Source organism: Sciurus carolinensis, chromosome 3 (genome assembly GCF_902686445.1).
Source record: "Sciurus carolinensis chromosome 3, mSciCar1.2, whole genome shotgun sequence".
NCBI lineage: Eukaryota > Metazoa > Chordata > Mammalia > Rodentia > Sciuridae > Sciurus > Sciurus carolinensis.
In genome coordinates, this window is record NC_062215.1 from 177,409,331 (window position 1) to 177,428,632 (window position 19,302).

The 19,302-nt window shown below is 52.5% G+C and overlaps 1 protein-coding gene across 1 annotated transcript in view; it reads left to right on the forward strand.

The window, feature by feature from the left end:
- Nucleotides 1-19,302, forward strand: part of Trpm8 (transient receptor potential cation channel subfamily M member 8) — an 81,889-nt gene that overhangs the window by 48,383 nt on the left and 14,204 nt on the right. The window contains exons 18-21 of the mRNA XM_047545128.1: nucleotides 343-484; nucleotides 1,359-1,530; nucleotides 3,350-3,527; nucleotides 12,266-12,456. Of these exons, the coding sequence (XP_047401084.1) occupies nucleotides 343-484; nucleotides 1,359-1,530; nucleotides 3,350-3,527; nucleotides 12,266-12,456 (683 nt within the window). The remainder of the gene's footprint in view (nucleotides 1-342; nucleotides 485-1,358; nucleotides 1,531-3,349; nucleotides 3,528-12,265; nucleotides 12,457-19,302) is intronic.

Below are 19,302 nucleotides of genomic sequence, written 5' to 3' on the forward strand. Positions count from 1 at the left end.
GGTGAGTTTTTGAGGGAGGTTGGCAGGGTCAAGCCCCAGGGGTTGGGAGGGGGTTGGCATCATTGTGGACATCGCCTTGTGAGCCAGGAAAGTCGGCAGGCGTGTGCTGGGGTTCCGGCAGGAGTCCTTGAGGATGAGGGACAAGGAGCCAGGAGCCCCCAGAGCTCTGTTGGGCCTTCTGTGGAGCCCACCTGGCAGAAGGCCGTGGCGGTGGCTCTCCTGTCCTGGTTCCACACGCTGGGCTCCCCGCTCTCAGCTGCTTCCTGACGCTTGGTTACTTTTAAAAACTCGACCTTGTGATGCTTTGTCAGCCCCTCACAAGTTCTGTCCTTCTTTCCACAGGCTCCACCCTTCTAATAAAAGTTCTCTGTACTCTGGCCGAGTCATTTTCTGCCTGGATTACATCATATTCACCCTCAGGTTGATCCACATTTTCACTGTGAGCAGAAACTTAGGACCCAAGATCATAATGCTGCAGAGGATGGTAAGGGCCGAGAATCCTCGTCGCTGGTTGTGCTGCCCCGCTCAGTTCCACTAACGACTGATGGTGGCCTTCTTTCCTGGGCGTCCCCAGGTTAAACTTTCAGGAGAGACGGCAGGGGTAGGAAATAATGTCACCTGTTCAGGTGTCACTCTGTGCTTCCACTGGAGTCCTAACAATTTGCTAAGAGCGTGGGCAGGGAGGGGAGGGTTGGAACTTGAACCCCAGACCGTGGACACCTGGAGGAGGACCCCCAACACACCTCACACCACACCAGAGGGGGCATCGTGCATGGCTGCTTCTCGGTGTGGCCCAGACCTCCGCCGTCTGTCTTGCAGTGAGATGGGGTTTGGATGAGCTCATCTGGAGGTTCCTGTCCAACACCGAGGCCCAGCTTGTGGTTTTAGCTCAAAGCATATCTGAAGCAGCTGTCACCATGAAGTCATGCTATGTGTGCAAAAAATTTAAAAAAATCGAGTTGTCCATTCTTGTCTAATAAAGACTGCTTTTGTTTCCTAAGGGGAAAAACTACCTACAGAAATAATTTAGAGGTTTAAAGAATGCGAGTATGTGAGGTCTAGACGCGGAGGCCCTGGCAGTAGGTTGCTTTTGTTCTTGAGCGGGCTGTTGCTCAGCTGCTGGCGCTGAGCTGGTTTGGAGACCAGTCAGTAAAAATGCACCTGCCGGGTCTGATTCTGGAAAGGAGCTGTCCCCGGACCCAAAGGTGACGTTGGCCACTTTTTAAAAATTAGCAAATGAACGCTGGGCGACCTGGATTTTCAGGACCCTGGAACTGTGGCCAACTGAGGAGAGCCAGGCTGAGGGGCCAGCTGCCTGTGGACACAGTCCTGACGGTTCTGACGTCCTTCCTTGGCAGTTGGTGGATGTCTTCTTCTTCCTGTTCCTCTTTGCCGTGTGGATGGTGGCCTTCGGGGTGGCCAGGCAAGGCATCCTGAGGCAGAACGAGCAGCGCTGGAGGTGGATCTTCCGCTCCGTCATCTATGAGCCCTACCTGGCCATGTTCGGCCAGGTGCCCAGCGATGTGGATGGTAAGCCCAGCGTGGCTCTGGGAGGAGGCCGGTGCTGACCATAGCCTTGGGCGCTCACTGGGCGTTGTGGCCAAGCCACAGGTCGAAAACCAATCCCGAATACCCTTTCTTTGCTCCCTTTCTTTGCTCCCTGCACCCAGCGTTTTGGTTTTTAAACCTCGTGAAGAATGGTTTCCACAGCACCGTGGCAGTGAGAGGAACCCAGCTGGCTAGTGCAGAAACACGTGTTTGAGTCGCGCTTTCCTCCAAAGCAGGGTGACGGGCACCCATTTATTCAAAAAGAGCAATTTTGAAAAATCCACTTTGGGACTGGAATTTAAACTCGTAACGCTAGCCCAGTGCCGGGGTTCGGAGGCAGGCGATGGAGGCCTGGCGGCTTCGACGGGCCCAGCCGGCCTACACGGGCAGAGCTGGCAGGGTGCTGCTGGTGCGAGCTTGCACGACCCTGGCACAGCATGCTGCCATGGCCCGGCTTGTGGGCTCCTGTCTTCCACCATGAACGATGCTGCTGTGTCCTCGAGCCTGCGCCTGCCCTGGGTGGAGGCCCTGCTCCGTCCCCTGTTGCTTTCTCATCTTCCGTCTCTCTGGCCCCCGTGCGGAAGTCTCTGCCAGGATGTTGGGAACAGTTCTCCACTTGGTCATTGTCATATCCAGCCTGCTCCCACTCTTGCCGTTTCCCATAAGCCGCTATGTCCTCAGGACAGTCCTCCCTGTGGGTGGTTTGGGTCCCATGAGGGAGCAGTATGTGGGGTCCTAGGAGCCCGTGGCAGCGGGTGCTGCCCTTGGGAGGTGACTCTACCTCTCTGTCTTGGGTCTCTCACAGGTCATCTTCCTACGGGGCACCTCTGACCACGTGGACCTTACATGTGCTCAGGAGAGGCTCCTGGTCTTCAGCCACGCTCAGGCTGAAGTGTAGGCTGCTGCCCACTCTGAGGTGGCTCAGACCCATCTCAGCACATCCTGTAGGGTCCCGGCCTCCCTTCCAGACTTGGCCTTCCCCCGAGGCCGTGCCAGGGCCTGTTCACCATGTGCACAGCTCTGCCCAGCCTCGATGTCACTCCTGACCCTCCTCGGAGTCCACCCCGACATCCGAGTCCTCAGCTAGTTGTGCTGACTCGTCTCCAAAATGCTTTGACACCCTGCTGCTCTTCTCCGCACCCCCCACCATCCTCACTTCTGTCTCCTGCACCTTCACCACAACCTCCGGCCTCCCCCTCTGGCTCCTTCCCATCCTCGCTGCAGCCAGAGAGGTCCTTTGATAGAGAGAATCTGATGTGTTGTCCCTGCTTAAAACCGTCTAATGGCTTCCCATGTTTTAATGGGAAGTTTTTTTTAAACAGAGCTTGTCTGGTCTCTGCACATCTTGGTCTCTCGTTTTGGGAGGCTTATGTCTTCAGTGACTCGCAGGCCGCAGGGCCCTTGCCTCCGCTGGGATGCTCGGCACCTGCTCCTCCCGGCTTGCACACGGGCGTGTCTCCTGCGCATCCTTCTGCTCTCAGCTCAGAAACCCTTCCCTCTGGGAGGCTGTTCTGGGTGAACGTCCTCCGTTGGTGACCTCAGAGGCCCTGTGCATGTCTCACAGGCCGAACCTCTAAGCTGTGTGCTTGGGCACCTGGCCACCTGGGGAGGCCGCAGGACCTGTGTCCTCTGCGTGTCCTTTGCTCTTGATCTCAGTGAAGTCGCTGTTTGGCGGGAGCGGCTCACTCAGCACGAGTGGAGTGCAGGTGATTCTAGGGACGACCTCGCTTGGATCCCGGTGACCACGTCCTGGGCCCCTGGCGTGCCGAGGCCTCACTGGGCCTTTGGTCCCACCCCTCAGGTACCACCTACGACTTTGCCCACTGCACCTTCACCGGCAACGAGTCCAAGCCGCTGTGCGTGGAGCTGGATGAGCACAGCCTGCCGCGCTTCCCCGAGTGGATCACCATCCCCCTGGTGTGCATCTACATGCTGTCCACCAACATCCTGCTGGTCAACCTGCTGGTCGCCATGTTCGGGTATGTGCCCAGTCACCAGTCCACGGACGTCCACCCTGCGCTGGGCGGGCCGGGAGCGTCCATGAGCAGAGCAGCCCAGGCCTGCCCTGGAGGGCAGAGGGCAGTCTGGGGGTGGTCCTTAAAGGCACCACATTAAAAGCACTGTTAGAAGATGAGTCTGGGCTGGGGAGACAGTGCAGTCGGCAGAGGGCCTGCCTTGCAAGCTCAGGGCCCTGGGTTCGATCCCAGCACCACACACACACACAAAAAGCAGCTGAGTCTTAAGTTGAGGGGACACCAGTGACGTCACCAGTGACGAGCACCTCAGCCACCTGCAGTGAATGGAGGCCGTGTGTGCAGCACCCACGAGCTGCGTCCCCGGGCACCCTGGGGTGGCACAGCGGTGACCTTGGGGCAGCTCTGTTCTGCTCCGAGGTGGCTTGTACTTTTCGGGACCCACTGGCGTGGAGTCTGGCCTTTGAAGGGCTTCAGTTGCTGCTGTGAACATTTCAGCCCGGGGAGCAGGTCTTCTCTGGGGCTCGTTCTCATGAGGTGGGGGCGGGGCGGCCATGGCGCGAACACGCTCTCATTGGCTTAGGCGATGCTTCTTGGTATACTTAGAAAATGACGTTTTCCATTCCCGCTTCATCTTTTCTAGGAGGGTTTCAGAGTCCCCTGCACAGTCCCGGTGGGGGACCTTGTTTTATGCTGTTCCTTTAGGGTAGATGGTCTTTTAACCACACTAATTCCGGCAGACAGACTGTTTACAAACAAATATATGCATTTAACAAATTATTTATTAAAACTTGATGTGGATCAGAACACTTCAGTCAAAACCAGAAACCCAGAAGCTATGAATGACAGACTAAATAAACACATTTAGTTTCATAAGACGACTTTTTTTTTTTTTTTTAAGATAAAAGAGATCCAAAACGAAGGGGTAAAAGAGAGACTGGGAAGCATGTTTGCAATGCATGTGGACCAACACGGGCTTCTAATTCCTAATACAGGAAGACTCGTGCAGTTTTTAAGAGAGAGAATCCCAGAGAAAAACTGCTAGAGAAAATGATCATGCGGTTCAGAGAAGGAAAATTCAAATAGCCAATAAGCACGTGAAGAGGAGCTTGGCTCTGTGGAAGGGAAAGTTCAGACTGAGCCAGGTACTGGTTTTGAACCATGTTGGAGACAAGGCTGGGGGGTGACATTGCTGCTGAGCACAAATTACTACCAAGTCTCTGGAAAGTCATTTGACCACAGCTATTGACAGGAAAAACACACAAACCTTCAATCAAACACTGTCACATCTGGGAATCTGACAGATGTATACACAAAGGTGTCTGTTGGGTCATTTTTAATGACGTCAATGGGGAATGGTTGAATAAAGTGCCTTATATCCATACTATGGAATATTATACAAACCTTAAAAAGGCAAAGTTAGATCTGTGTTTATTGGAAGGATGACATTTTTAATATAAAAAACAAATCATAGACTAGTTTTAGGGTAAAATCATGTTTTCTAACCACAAAAACTAATAACTTAAAACTTTCATTATACATTTCATTTGTTGCAACCACATATTGCCTTTTAATTTAGAAAGGAGACGAGGGCAGGCAGTTGCTACGCAGAGGCCTGAGGCTGCGAGATGCACCCAGGCTGCACACGAGGATCACCTGCCCTGTTTGTCAGAGGTGGGCAGGTTTGGGTGGGTCACTTGCCTCTGGGGACATCGCAGAGTGGCTGTCTGGTCTCCTGCCGTCCAGTGACCCCTCAGAGGATTCTGTTACTCCCATCATCTTTCAGGGTACATTTCGGTCTCTTCGTCTTCTTCCCCAGGGGGCCGTGTGACTTGACCCTGGAACACATCTGTAGGCCCACCCTGCTGTCCACCCCTGGGCAGCCCACCTGTCCCTCCCTGAACAGGGCCACCCGCAGAGGCTGGTCCTGCTGTTGGGACTCCCTGCTCCGTCCTCTCCTTCTCTTCCCTTTGTGAGCCCAGCACCCCTGATGTCCCCCTATTTTGTGAGGAGGGTCCTTGGCCCCTGAAGCACTGTCCTTCAGCAGTAGGGACTTTTTCTTTTGGACAGTGAGCTCCGAGGATGGGGTTGTGCCTTGATCTCAGCCCTGGCACTTTGTGGGGATGGCGAAGCGGGAGGGCGAGGTCCTTTCCAGGGCCAGTTCATTATTCAGCCGTGGCCGCAGGGTGCTTCCCGGTGCAGTGTGCTGAGAACCTCGGTGGTGGGCAGGCCATCAAGGGGTCCATCCCAGACAGCACAGCATCTGCTCCGAGTGCCGGGCCGTGGGGGCCGTGGGGGCCGTGGGGGCCGTGTGGCCACCAGCGTCATGAGTTCTCAGAGGGAATTGCCACCTCTGCCCTCCCACTCACAATGAGGGAGGGACTCAGGAATCCAGAAGCTTCTCACTCAGGAAGCCAGACAGTGTCCAAATGATGTCCCCATGTCAAAGGGGCCTGTAGTCTGAGCTGGAAGAGGGACGTGGCAGGTGACAGGTAGCCACGTGTCCACAAGCAAGGAGGGAAGAGCGTCTCCCAAACTTGAAGGAAGGGCCGGTGGAGTCGGGCAGCGGGCGCTTTGTGGAGACGACGTGTACCACTGGGCTCACCCTGGAGAGGTCCAGTAAAAACCGAACCTGACCGTATCTCCGGAAATCCAGCACCAGGCCGGCAGCGCCCAACACCGTGACGCTTGAGTTGCCAACTCAGGTCAGTCTCAGGATCCGTGCTGCGAATTGTTCCCAAAGCCGTTCACGAGGACCACGCCACAGTTGCAATTCGCTACCTGCGTCATGGTCACGGATGAGGGGAGTTCAGAGGGACAGGAGCCCAGACCGACCCCTGCGGGTAAGGAGGTGAAAGTCCGGCACAGCGTCTGGGCCAAGGTCCGGGCTCTGGCTTGACTCATCTCCTCCCTCGAGGCCCCAGCCACGCCTGGAGGCTCTTGCCCGCTTTGGTGCTTACGTGTGGGAGTGGGGTTTCCCCTTCCGGGGGAGCAGGCCGAGGCCTGGCTTAAACCAGAGCTCTTCCTCTGGTAATCCCCGGCTAGAGAGCAGCTAGAGGGGCCGTGTGATCCGTGGCTCGGGCTTACTGTACGAGCACAGGCCCAGCCCGTGACCCTGACTGGCACCATATCAGAATACTCGTGTGAAAACTGCACCGTGCACAAAGGCCACCTTGTTAACAGCACGGTAAGCACACCCTTGAGCGTCCCACGAGCGTGTCGCAGTGCTCTGGAGGTGGTGCTCAGCAGCGAAAGGAAATGTCTGCAAGCACCATGATCATTCGACATTAAAACCACCCATCCCAGGCCCTTGTGGCTTGTCAGAGGCGTGACGTGAACTCGGAGTCAGGAGACAACTCTGGTGACCTTACCCGGAGCTCTGGTCCTTGAGACACCGTGTCCTGAAGAGGAACTCACCCCCTGCAGCTCTGACGAGGTCCCCTCAGCCCTGTGATCTAGAATAACTTCCAAGAATAATTACTTTCCGATCTTGGGAACAATATATGCTTATCATCAACGTGCAGAAAAGTAGAAAGAAGAAATAATCCCCATGCAAACTAAAGGCCCGGGCTACTTCAACAACTACTTCAACAACACGTGGTACATGCTATGTTATGATGTCATGTAAGATATAAATATTAAGTCATGATACAGTGTCACGTGACTTCTTTGATCAGCGTGGAGAAGCTAGTCACGGAGGGAGTTTTAACTCCTGGCGGAGTGTTGGCAGCGGAGCTCCAATCAGCAGGACAGGAGCAGGAGCCATGCTTGGAGGTCTTGCACCTGGAGCCCAGGCCCTGGAGGGGGAGATGAGTGAGACTGGGGAGGCGGCGGAGAGGTGGGCAGCGGGTGCGGAGGTTCTTCTAAAGAGCAGGGACATTTCCTGGGGCGAGGGATCTCCTGGGCCTTCTGCAGGTGCAGGGCGCCATCTTGGTTGTGATACTCTGATAGCCACGCTGGGCACTAAGTTGAATTCTCATTTAAAAGCCGGTGAGTTGAAGTTGCTCGTTTGCTCCCGGCTGGCTGCGCTGGCCTCCTGCCCCCACCCCACATCCTGGGATCATCACATTTATTTCCTTCTGTCAGCCGCCTCCTCTCAGAGGGCATCCAACCCACTTCAGATCCACCACGCCCTTTCCCATCCCTCCTGTCAAACCACTTCATCTTGCGAATAGTGAAACGAGGACACTTGTCCGGGTTCCTCAGACTGCTGCTCGGTTGGTTGCCTTTAAGGTTTGAGAGAAGAAGGCATCTTCTTTTTCCAGATTCCCACACAACAGTCGTGCCTGCTGAGGCGCACAGTGTGGTATTTCACTCCACGCGCATGGTGCGCCGTGGTCACGTAGGGATGATTAGTGCATCCATTTTCTCAGACGGTCATCATTTCTTGTTGGGAAACTTCGAACTCCTCTCTTCTAGTTATTTTGAAACACACCGATGTTGGGGAGCCGGGATGGGCGGACACTGCCATGCACAGCGGGGCAGCTGAGGGCTCACAGGTGGCCCTGGGTGCCGGTGGTGCTGGCTGGCCATGCTGGGCTCTGCAGGGAGCTGGGAGGGGTCCGCTAAGCCGAGTCTGCTGACACGCTCCTTGGACGTGAGGTCATTCTGAAGTCCTGCCGTAGTGTTAGCATCTACTTTTTCTTTGTGAATTTTTTGCAGACGTTGCGTTCTGATTCAATCAGTCTTTCTATTTTGGTTTTTACTACCAAATGGCTTTCATTACTGAAATTTTAATTTTTTTTTTTTTTATCATTTTAGCATCTGTTGTACAAGTCCTCCTCATTATTCTTATTCCAAACATTCCTGGCTGTTCTTGTGGATTTAATTGTGTGGAGAAGCTCAAAACCCATCTTGCAAATCCTTTCTTTTTCCTTCCAAAAGGAAGAAAAAAAATCTTGTGAATTTTATTGTGATGATGCTGACTTTTTAGAATTATTTAGGAGAAGCCAGCTTCTTACAATCTAGAAAAAATAGTGTGATCTCTGTTTTTTCAAATATATGTAGTGCTCAGTAAAGTTGTATGCTTTTTCATATGGGCCTGTCAGAGTTTTTGTTAATTTGTTTTCAGCCATTTATGATTGTGAACAGAATCTCTATTATGTTAGTCAATGACTACTTTCCGATGTGTAGGTAGGCTGTTAACGTTTTGCTTATTTCTTTTTGAATGAGTCTTCCTGAATTCTGTTTTCTTTTATTTTTATCACATTCTGGAAGTTTCTTCTTATTCCCTATTTATTAAGCTCCTTTCTTCTCGTCTTTTTCCTCATCAGGAAGGTATGTTGAGCACTGCCAGAGACTTTCTAGCAACTATTGGAATCATATTTGCCTTTTGATCTAGAATTATGATGCATTATACAAATGATAGATGATATGAATGTTCTGAATGTTCAGTCATCTTTCCATTCTGTGGTCACGGCATGTTATTCTTTTAACGTACTTCTGGGTTTCGTTAGGCACAAGGCTCTCTGGATTCTAAATGTCTGCTCTCTGTTAGTGACATTTCCAGTTCTCGGTGGGTCCCTGAAGATTTGGCCTTCTGTGGGATTTCTGCTTCCTGTTCCTGCCCTGCTCAGCAGAGGGTGCTCGGCTGGTCTCAGCAGTTGGCTTTGGTTGTCTCTGCTCACCTCCGGCCAACAGAAGGTTACCAGGGACAGGATTCAAGGACACAGGGACCACTGAAGATGTGGCATCAAAGGGAACAGACTTCAGGGAAGATGCAGCCATGTTCAGTGGTTGGCAGGGAGACCGGGGACCCTCGGCGCTAGGGTGGGTGAGACCCTGGGCGTGCGGATGGTCCCTGGGCCGCTCTTGGGCTTGTGTGGCCCCGCTGGGTGTGGTGGGAACCTGCTGGCACCAGAAAGCCCTTCTCTGCTGGGCTCCCTTTGTCCTCCACAGGTGCTGGAAGTAATGGCTGAAGAATATGGAGCAGTGCTCAATTGTCAGCCGCCCCAGGGCCCCCGTTCTGCCTGGCTGAGTCTGGAACGGCCTTGGGCTTTGTGGAGCTGCCTTCGTACAGGGCAGTGGACCTCAGCGTCTAGGCCACCTCGGCACGGCCAACGGGGGCCTGCGGAATCTGAGCAGAGAGGCTCTTAGGGACGGATATCCAGGGCTCTGCCGGTTCACCCTTGTCCTGAGGGGTGTGCATGCAGGTGTTTACCTTTTATGTGGGGAAAGGATTCTGGTCATGGGATCCACCTGTCCCTTGAGGTACAGGATGGTCCTTGGAGTCACCTCGTAGGTCCCGTAGGTTTATCCTAAGGAAGAAACGAAACTGCGAAACGTGGGTCAGAGCTCTTTAAAATGGAGGATGGGGCAAACGCAGAGCCGTGTTTCACAGGCACTGGGTCAGGGCTCGCAGACTGGGCAGCCTGGGGCTCTGCTTTGGCCCAAGCACCCAAAGAAGCAGTGCCCAATGAACTTGACCCGTTGGGACCTCTCTGCTCCTCTTCACCATTCTTAGCTCAAGGGCTGTAAAAAACAGGCGAGGGTCTGGACGGGACCCTGGTTACTGTTTGCCAGTTCCTTCTGCAGATCTAGAAGATGCCGATGTTTTAACTGACTCCCAGGGACTAGGTGAGCCACAGTGCCACCCTCTTGCTGGGTGGCCCTTCCTGGCAGCCGTTCCGCTCTGAGCTCTAAGGACGGGAGGGAGGGCCACCTGCCAGAAAGGACACCTGTCCTGCTGTAAGCTTCACAAATGCTCCTCCCGTCAACCGGACTTGTGAATTTGTTCCAGATAAAACCTCTGCAAACAGCACTGGGTGCATGGAAGCAGATGCGGGTACTTTTTTGTGTGTGTTTGAATTTTGGGCACTCAGCATAATCCATTCTGGACTACCTAGGTAAAATTTTAAGATGCTTTTAGGGACAATAACTTGGGCCAGTTGTTTGGCAAAAAAAATTGATTTCTGGTAGGTTCTTAGGCTGGATGTCATTAACTTGGGAGGCGCAATTGATCTGAGCAGCGTGTGGTGCCCTTTGTGGGCGTCAGAACCAGAGAAGGCTGGTAGCGCAGCTTGGTATTAGCCTCCAAGCAGCGTGACTTACATTTGGAAGAAAGGGGAGGTCAACTCTTGGATTCAGTGTGTTGTGCTGACAGAGCACAGTCCTGTCTGTCTACCACCTAGAAGAAGAAATCTACCACATGAGGTTGACGTGAAGATCAGTCAAGTAACCATTTCACATGCCAGGCATAGGAACTTTCACGTAGTAGATGTTCAACAAACACAAACTCCTTACCCTTAAAGATCTCACCATGGTTAAGAGGCACTTGCTACAAATTGTAAAATGCTTTGTAGTTTAGAAAAAAGCCAAGTAATCCAATCCCATTAGTTTGAAGTAGAGCATAGCTCAAACCCTTTTTTGAAATACAGCAAAGCTATTAAAACATTTCATGTTTCATTCTGCCAAGGCAGAAGAGACACTGGGCTGGATGGCTGGGTCCCCCTAGCTGGGGACTCAGGCAATTTACTTATCCAGCTGTGCCTCGGTTTCCTGACCTGTCAGTCGTAGATGAGAGTAGGACTTATAGAGTTCTTTGTAGATTAAATCAAATCATTTAAGTAGACTGCCAAGTAGTGTCCTCGTGTGTCGTGTGGCCTGTTTTATAGTTTTGAATCAATTTACAACTGGAACATTGTTGGTATAGTTTAGTTTGGGGTTTGAACATAAAATAGACCTTTTTATAATTATGTAAGTAATTCATGCTGTTTGTACAACACTTGGAAAGCAGGAAAGAGGAGAACGATGTGGTGCTGGTGACGATCCCGACTGGTGACAGGTCCCTTTCTCCCTGTGTGCTGTGATTCACAGAGTAGGTGGTAAGGGCAAGTTCACGGCTAGTCATTTTCCCTTACATAAATTGTCCCAAAGTATGAACGCCTCCATGAGCACAGTCTTGTGGCTGCTTGTGAATCTTACTGGGGACCGTCCCTCACAATGTGCTTTCCTACTGTTGAGCACGAGGTGGTTCTTCTCTACCCGGCAGGGGATGGGGCAGCTTCACCTGCAGTGTTGTGGCCAGTAGCCCTGTGTGTACATCCATCCACATGTCCTTTTGTTCCTCAGTATCTCCTTTTTCTTTGGTTAAATTTCCAGAAGCGAAGTCACTTCAAAGGTCAAAGGGACGGTCATTTTTGGGGTGGTACCCAGGATTGCACTCAGGGGCACTTGACCACTGAGCCACATCCCCGGCCCTACTTTGTATTTTATTTAGAGTCAGGGTCTCACTGAGTTGCTTAGTACCTCACTGTTGCTGAGGCTGGCTTTTAACTTGATCCTCCTGCCTCAGCCTCCAGAGCCACTGGGATTACAGGCTTGGCCACAATGCCTCTTGGGAAGGTCATTTTCAACAGTCTGAATAAATATTAACAAGCTTGCAAGTAGACATGTCTAAGGGGGCAAATCATTCCTAAGGGTGTCTACATTCTGGGCCTCTTTTTAGCTAACATAATAACAAACAAATGGAAAAAGAGTCTCCTTGAAAGGTCTTGAAGTTAAAATGATTTGACTGAAGTTCACTGAACATGGTTTTGTGATCAGCAAAGAACCAAGCAAAAGCTAGCCACTCCTGGGGCCAGTGTGGACTTAAGGTGGCTGGGCAGGTCATCCTGGTCCCGTGTCAGCGTGGACGGCGTCCTGCCTGGGCTTCAGCCATGGTGGGGGTTGTTCAGTGTCACTGTTCCTGGGTCCGGGCCGAGGCACGCGAGCAATCGCTGACTTGTCTCCCTCTTCTCCGCCAGCTACACGGTGGGCACCGTCCAGGAGAACAACGACCAGGTCTGGAAGTTCCAGAGGTACTTCCTGGTGCAGGAGTACTGTAGCCGCCTCAACATCCCCTTCCCCTTCGTGGTCTTCGCCTACTTCTACATGGTGGTCAAGAAGTGCTTCAAGTGCTGTTGCAAGGAGAGGCACGTGGGGTCCTCTGCCTGCTGTGAGTGGCTGGCCCGGCCCGGGCTGGGGTTCAGCGGATCCGGGAAGGAGGGGTGGTCCCCGCTCACATCTGCACAGCTCTAAAGAGGGGGCAGGAGAGGAGATTGAGAGAGCGTTATAGCTCTGCCGTGTAGCCTTGTTTGGGGGTAAAGACTTTTGGACAGACATGAAACATATGTAAATAGTATGTTATCTAAATAGGTAAACTATTGAACTGACTAACTAGTATGTTGAACTAGCAGAATTCGTGGGATAGTATCAACTTGTGACACTAGTTTTGCTCTCCATTGCTACATGAAATTTATAGCCCTGACTTTAGCAGGGTACTTGACTTTTTTGGTTGCTTGGACTTGTCAGCTTTTCATCACTATGATGTAACACCTGAGGCCATTAACTTATAAAGAAGAAAGGTTATTTAGCTTACAGTTCTGGAGGTTCCATTCCAAGATTGGGTGAAGCCATTACTTTGGGCCTGCCAAGGGCGCTGGATGGCAGCGGCAGGGGAGCACATGCTAGAACAAATGCCTCTTCATGAGCAAGGAGGCAGGGAGTGACTCAGAGACTGGGGTCCCATAATGTCTTTAAGGGCCTGCTCCCGGTGACCGAGGCCCACCTCTCAGAGATATCCCCGCTCCCGAGTGCTGCGGGCTCTGAGCGTCTTGATGAACATGGGGAAGCCAGTCGCTGGCTTCTTTGGTTGGCGCTACCTCTTCCGCAGTTGCCCTCCTCGGTTGCACCTCGAGAGGCGTTTTCTCTCCTTTCCTGGCAAATCTTTCTGCTCTGTTCCCTTTTGCTCCTGATTCTGGCTGTAAGTTAAAAGCAGCCCGAGTGCCTCCTCTGCCAACTGAACTAGTCCGTCCCCTGCAGGCTTGGCCTCCCTGGAAGTCTCGGGGCGAGGACAAAAGTGCATGCAGGCTCTTTGCTGTGGTGTGCCCAGGGCGGCCTCTGGCCATTCCCAGGACCGTCCCCGTCTCCATGTGAGGCTGGTCACTGTCACCTGCCTTCACTGCCCGCACTTCTGTCTGCAGTCCGGTCTTCTGCCCCTAGACTCCCTAGCCTGCTCCTCCGGCCTCCTCCGGCCTCCTCCGGTAAGCCCATCCAGTACCCTCAGGTGCCATTGCAGCTCGGCCGCCCCGCCTCGCTGACGGCTGACCCTGAGCTTCCCTGACTACGAATGCCTGAGGCGTTCCCCTAAAGAAGCTTTATTCATCTCCTGGTTGTGGTGGGTCCAGTCAAGACTGGGCAGCCCCGCGGCCTGGTGCCTTTGGCCAGGGCCCTGGGTGGCACTGCAGGGACCCTGTGGTGGAGAAGACCACTTATACGGTGGACCTGGAAACAGAGAGCCCGAGACTGGGGTGCACAGTCCCGCCAGGACACACCGCAGGGACCTTCCACTGGGTCCCACGCCTCAACCGTCCCGCCCCCTGGCGATGGCACCGCTCTGGGAACCAACCCGCAGACATGAGCAGTGCGGCAGGGGCCTGGGACTGACCCCTCACGGGCTCAGCGCTGGTTAAACGTGAGCAGCTCAGAGCCGGGGGCGGCACTGGCCAGTCCTGCTGTCCCCCTGCATCCTCGCAAACTTAGGCTGTGAGGAAGAGCCGGGCTCCCAGCCCACTGCCCTCTGCCCCACTCCCAAATGTGCGTGTCCTCAGGATGGTTCGCGTGTCCGGCCTCCCGTCCATGGTGGGAAGGGCCTCTCCCAGGGGGCCTGTGGGCGGTGACACCAGGAATGCAGCCTCGGAGCCGGAAAGCGGCCTGCAGCTCCGGCGCCAGGAGATGGTCTTTTCCTCCCCATCTTGGGTGGAGGCCGAGGCTCCCGTAGAAAGCACAGTCACAAAGGAAGGCCTTGGAGTCCTTTGGCTGTGGATTTTACGTGACACGGAGCTTCAGGATGAAACTAAGATGGAAAGAAGCAGAGGAGGCTTTTTAGAGGAGGTTTGATGGAGAACGGAGGGCGGTAGGGAAATAGGAGGGGCCGGGGTCTGACCTCAGGCTGAAGGGTGGGACCTGGCACGGCCTGTGGCTCAGCCTCCTCTCTGTGCCCTTCACCCTCAGAGATGGGGACACCTCTCTCCGCCCCATGAGGCGGCCCGTCTCACACGGGGCCTTAGACCTGCTTCAAGTGAGTCAGCAGGGCCGGTGTTGGTGTTAGGACCTGCCGCAGCGCACAGAGAACGTCCCGCTTCCGCCGTTTCCCAAGTCCCCCCAGCTGGAAAGGCCTAGCATGACATGCAAGGGGCTGTATTTGGGGCAGCATGTCCTGAATCCCACCATCACTTGTCCTAGGCAGACACCAGGGGCAGCAAAAACGTTCTCATAAAATCTCAAAAGGGAGCGCTAGCGTCAGAAACGGAAATCAGGGGCGCGCATACTCTCCAAAAGCAAGAGCCTCTCCCAGCCGCTCTTCCCACAGTTCTCTTTGGGAGGCTTTTTGTCGAAACCCTCCCAGTGTTTACTGCGATCTGAATTAGAAGAGAGACAGGACAAGGCTGGGCGGAAATGGTGGGTAGGCGAGAAGGCTGGGCGTGGAGGGGATGCGCCCATCAGCTGGTAAGAAGTGAGTACCGTAAAGGCGGAGGCGTCTGCTCCTGCACAACCACCAGACAAGGAAAGCTTCGAATTCCAGCTCTGGGGGTAGAGCCCGGGAATGGGGCCTGGGGCTGGGCTCCTGGCCATGGTCTCACGGAGCCAAGCCCGTGGCACAGGGAGGGGCCTGGGGAGGGGATGCCTGTCGGTGTCCTCCAGAGCCGGCCAGGCACAGTGGACACAGGGTTAAGTGAGAGAGACTTCCCATGCCCTCAGCCAGGGCCCACAGATAGAGGGCGAGGATGGACACTAACAAGCCTCAGCTGGAAAGTGTGGGACTCCCACTTTGGAAGAGTGAGTGTGGTGTGGGGATGGCCCATGAAGGACTTGACCCTGGGCGGCAGCGGGCCAGGGAGGACCTTCCAGAGGAAGGAACGACGCGGGCTGAGACGCGGGAGGAACTGGGATGGACAGGAAAAGAGGCGGGGCTGGGATGGGGCTGCAGTCAGGAGTGGTCAGAGGCAGGAGGAGGGGGACAGGGAGGAGGAGAGGAGTCCCCAGGCCCAGGGCTGGGAGACTAACCCGCGGTTCACGCGTGTCCCACACCAAGTTCTGGATCACGCCATCCTCCCTCTGCCCCAGGCCCTGTGCCCAGGGTGCCTTCCCGAACCCCAGAGGACTGAAACGTGTAGACAAGAGACACAGCGGTGCCGGAGATGGTGGCAAGTCATGAGCGTGCAGTCCAGAACCTACGGCCACTGGCTTGCTCCCTCAGAAGGAGCCAGCGGAGAAACTGCAGGGCCTGTTCTGGGGCCGCCACAGTCACCAATGCTCATTCTCAGGACCTGGGAGGAGCGGCCCCTCAAGAGTGGAGAAGGGGAGACGTTAGACTTCCCTCCACTGGGGTAGATGAGGAAGGTCCTCATTACAATGGGAAAAAATGGGCGTCGAGGGCAGTTTTCCGTGTTTTTATTGGTGCGTTGTAATCACACGTAACGGTGGGATTTGTTGCTAGTATTTGCACGTGCGTGTGCCCTGACTGTGATTTGGTCAGTGTTGATTGCTGGTATTTCCTGTCAGCAGAGGGCAGGTTGGAAGGTGGAGATCTAAGGCAGAATCCAGTCTAAGCCTCTGAGGGACACGGACAGCTTGTTCTTTTCTCTTCGTGGCCTTTGGCCGGGTGAGCTGGAGTTTCTTTCCGTGCAAGCCTTGTTCCTGCTGGTAGGTGTGCATCTCCCAGTGGCCGCCAGACGTTGGGTCCTGTCCCTTCCTCGTGGTGTCTAACGAAACAGTCACTAACGGCCCTCATTGGGTTCATGTTCCATATTGGGCTGATTGTGCTTGTCCCTTTAATGGAACCCCAGATGTTTTGATTCAGAAAGTAAAAATAAAATTTTACGAACCTAAACATGATAATTGATGACAATTAAGGAAATTTTACCTTACCAAGAACCATTGATTTTTTTTTTTTTTTTTTTTTTTTGGTGGGGTCTTTACACAGAAATGGAGGCAAGATACCCCTAAGCATGACCTTGATTTTAGCATATTTCCGGGCTGTTCCCAGAGTGCTGACCCACAACAGACGGAATGTAAGTGTACCGACCACACTCTACTAGGGTCCTGGTCACCTCCCTTAGCAGCGTTATCAAGGCACCGACTGTCACTTTGGGGATGTCCCTCACTGTTACACACATGAGGTTGCCTTTCTAGAGGAAGGTATGTGGACGGTCAGGAGAAGTTGCTCTCTCTTTCCATGATTTTGTCACAGAAGGCAAATGAAGAATGAGAAGTCTTTAGGTGGGGGTGGGCTCTGGAAGTTCTGGAATCTCAGGGAACTCTAAGACCATATACAAGTAGCAGGGGCATGTCATGACATTCCCAGGGCTGTCGGTGGCTCTGTCTTGAAACCATTTCATAGGTGAGCATCCGTAGGACCTGGGAGAAGACCCAGGGAACCAATATACGCCTTAGGAAGGCTTGTTAAGTTTCTTTTATTTTTTTCCTAAGTGAATCCAAAGAAAAAGCAAACAATAGGTGCAGGTTGCAGTGAGGATGATTTTGACTCAGTGTAAAGAGAAAGCAGTGTCTGCTCCCTAGTACCATCTGGACCTGAGATGAATGGCCCCGGGAGGCAGCAGGTTGCCCCTCGGGACTGGGATTCAGGTGGGCTCTATGGGATTAAGGTCCATTCTCCAAGTCCATGACACTCAGCCCGGGATCAGGGGAACCAGGACGAGCAGTGTGTAAGGAGACAAGCCCACCCCCAGGTTCAGGCTGGGTTAAGAAAACCAGATGAGAGCCCTACCTTCCCCCATACGTCTCCAGTGACTAATCGTCATAAAGCAGAAACAAATCCCCCCAGGTGGGCCAACGATTAGAACAGAGCTTCAGCTCCAGGAAGCAAACAGACGGGCCAGAAATGGCCAGTGTTAATGTGGCCTCCTCCGATGTGCCTTAGAGGGGTGTGACCTCGCAATAGGTGGAGAACCTTTGTGAGCTGCTGGTGTTCTGCTTCTTCCAGCAGTTTTGATTCTCAGGAAGGAACAAAGACACAGAGGGACTGAGAGTCCACAGTAGGCCAGGATCCCTCTCCGCCGCGATGGCACAGGGCAGATGGGGAGAGCGCCCGTGTGCTGCATTTGCCTCCAAGTGGTGGCGAAATCGTGGGTGTGATTTTGAAACCACCCTTCTTTGGAGAAAAGTGCAAGATTTGTCAAATAACTTTCAGGAAGGCTGAATCCAAATCTGTACTTTGGGCACTTGTTTTGGAACAATTTCAAATAATAGAAGGTATGCTATTCAGCAGTTGCATTTTTATAAAATATAGTGTTTTTTTTTGTGATTCAGAAAGCAATGCATATTCATTATGGGACATTTGGAAACTACAGAAAAGCACAAGGTACAGATCAAGGGCACATGGAATCCCCCCATCCAGAGATAAATATTGTCAGCATTCTGGCATTTATTCTATTACTCTTATGTGGATATGTAATAATTGAGTTATTCTATGCATATACACTCTAGTCAAATTTGTCCATTTAACTGATACTACATTGTAAACATTTTCAAAATTCACACATTTAAAATATATATTAATGATAATTGTTAACTGTGGAACAGTCCAGTCTGTGACTGTACCTTAATTAATTTAACCAAACCCTGGTTGTTAAACACATAGGTCATTTTGACTCTTACTAACATATGATGCTCTGATAAAGGGTTTTATGCAATCATTTCTTAGCACATCATTAATTTTGTAGCACATCATTAATATTTTTTCTAGAAATAACTCTAGAAACAATGATTTCTAGAACAATTTCTAGAAAACAAATCTGCAGCTGGAGACGGCATACTTCCGGGTCTTGCGCGCCGCCTGTCCCACCCCCGGCCTCTCATCCCCACCCCCGGCCTCTCATCCCCACCCCTGCAAGGCTGTTTCCCATCCCGCGTGGCCTCTTTCTCCACCACCTTGCCAACACAGCATGGAGTCCATAGTTCAGATCTCACTAATTCTGCAGCAGGATCAGAGAAAATGCTCTGTCATCCTGCCGGCTGGCATTTCTGCCTGTTAAGGAGGGGCTGTGGGTCACTTCTGTTCTCTGCCCACCTGTGTTCAGGAGCCTCTGTCCTTCTGTGTTGATTTTTAAGTATTCCTCTTGGGCTCCTGCATAGACCTTCGTTCGAAGAAATGACATTGGAAACTACTTTGCTAGGAACAATACAGTTGAAGAAAAGTTGGGTAAGAATGACTTTGTGAAGTGAGTAACCAGCATTTAGAAATGAATTTGCTCTGGAGGATTCGCTCAAGTCCAGCCACTTGCTCAGTCGTCTTGTCTTTGGCCCTAATTAATTCTCTCTAAATCCAGGAAGATATTATAATCCCTAAATTCTAACACAAGAACCAATACCTTTAAATGGTAAGTTAAAAGTAAAAACTGCTTAAATCTATCCCAAGTTGCCACCTACACAAACCTGTGCTTCCTGTCCCCATGAATTTACAAGGAGGTTAGATGTCCATTGTGGCAGCTGAAAGGCTCAGGCACTTTATTCAATTCAACTAAGAATCTTAGTGGACATGCCCCAGCTTAGATGAAAGGGAAAGGCCAGAGGCAAGAGTTTTCCTTGAGGTCCTCTCCCAGACTGCCTGCTTCAGGAGGACAGGAACCGTGGCATGGGCTTGCTTTCCTCTCCTCCAAAGCCCCGTCCTGGCTTTAGGTTGAGGATTGGTAAACGATTAGTGACTATCCAACTAAGTGACATTGTAATGTCTTCAGAATGGAAGAGGAGAACCAAAGTCTCAGTGGGATGATTTTGCTAA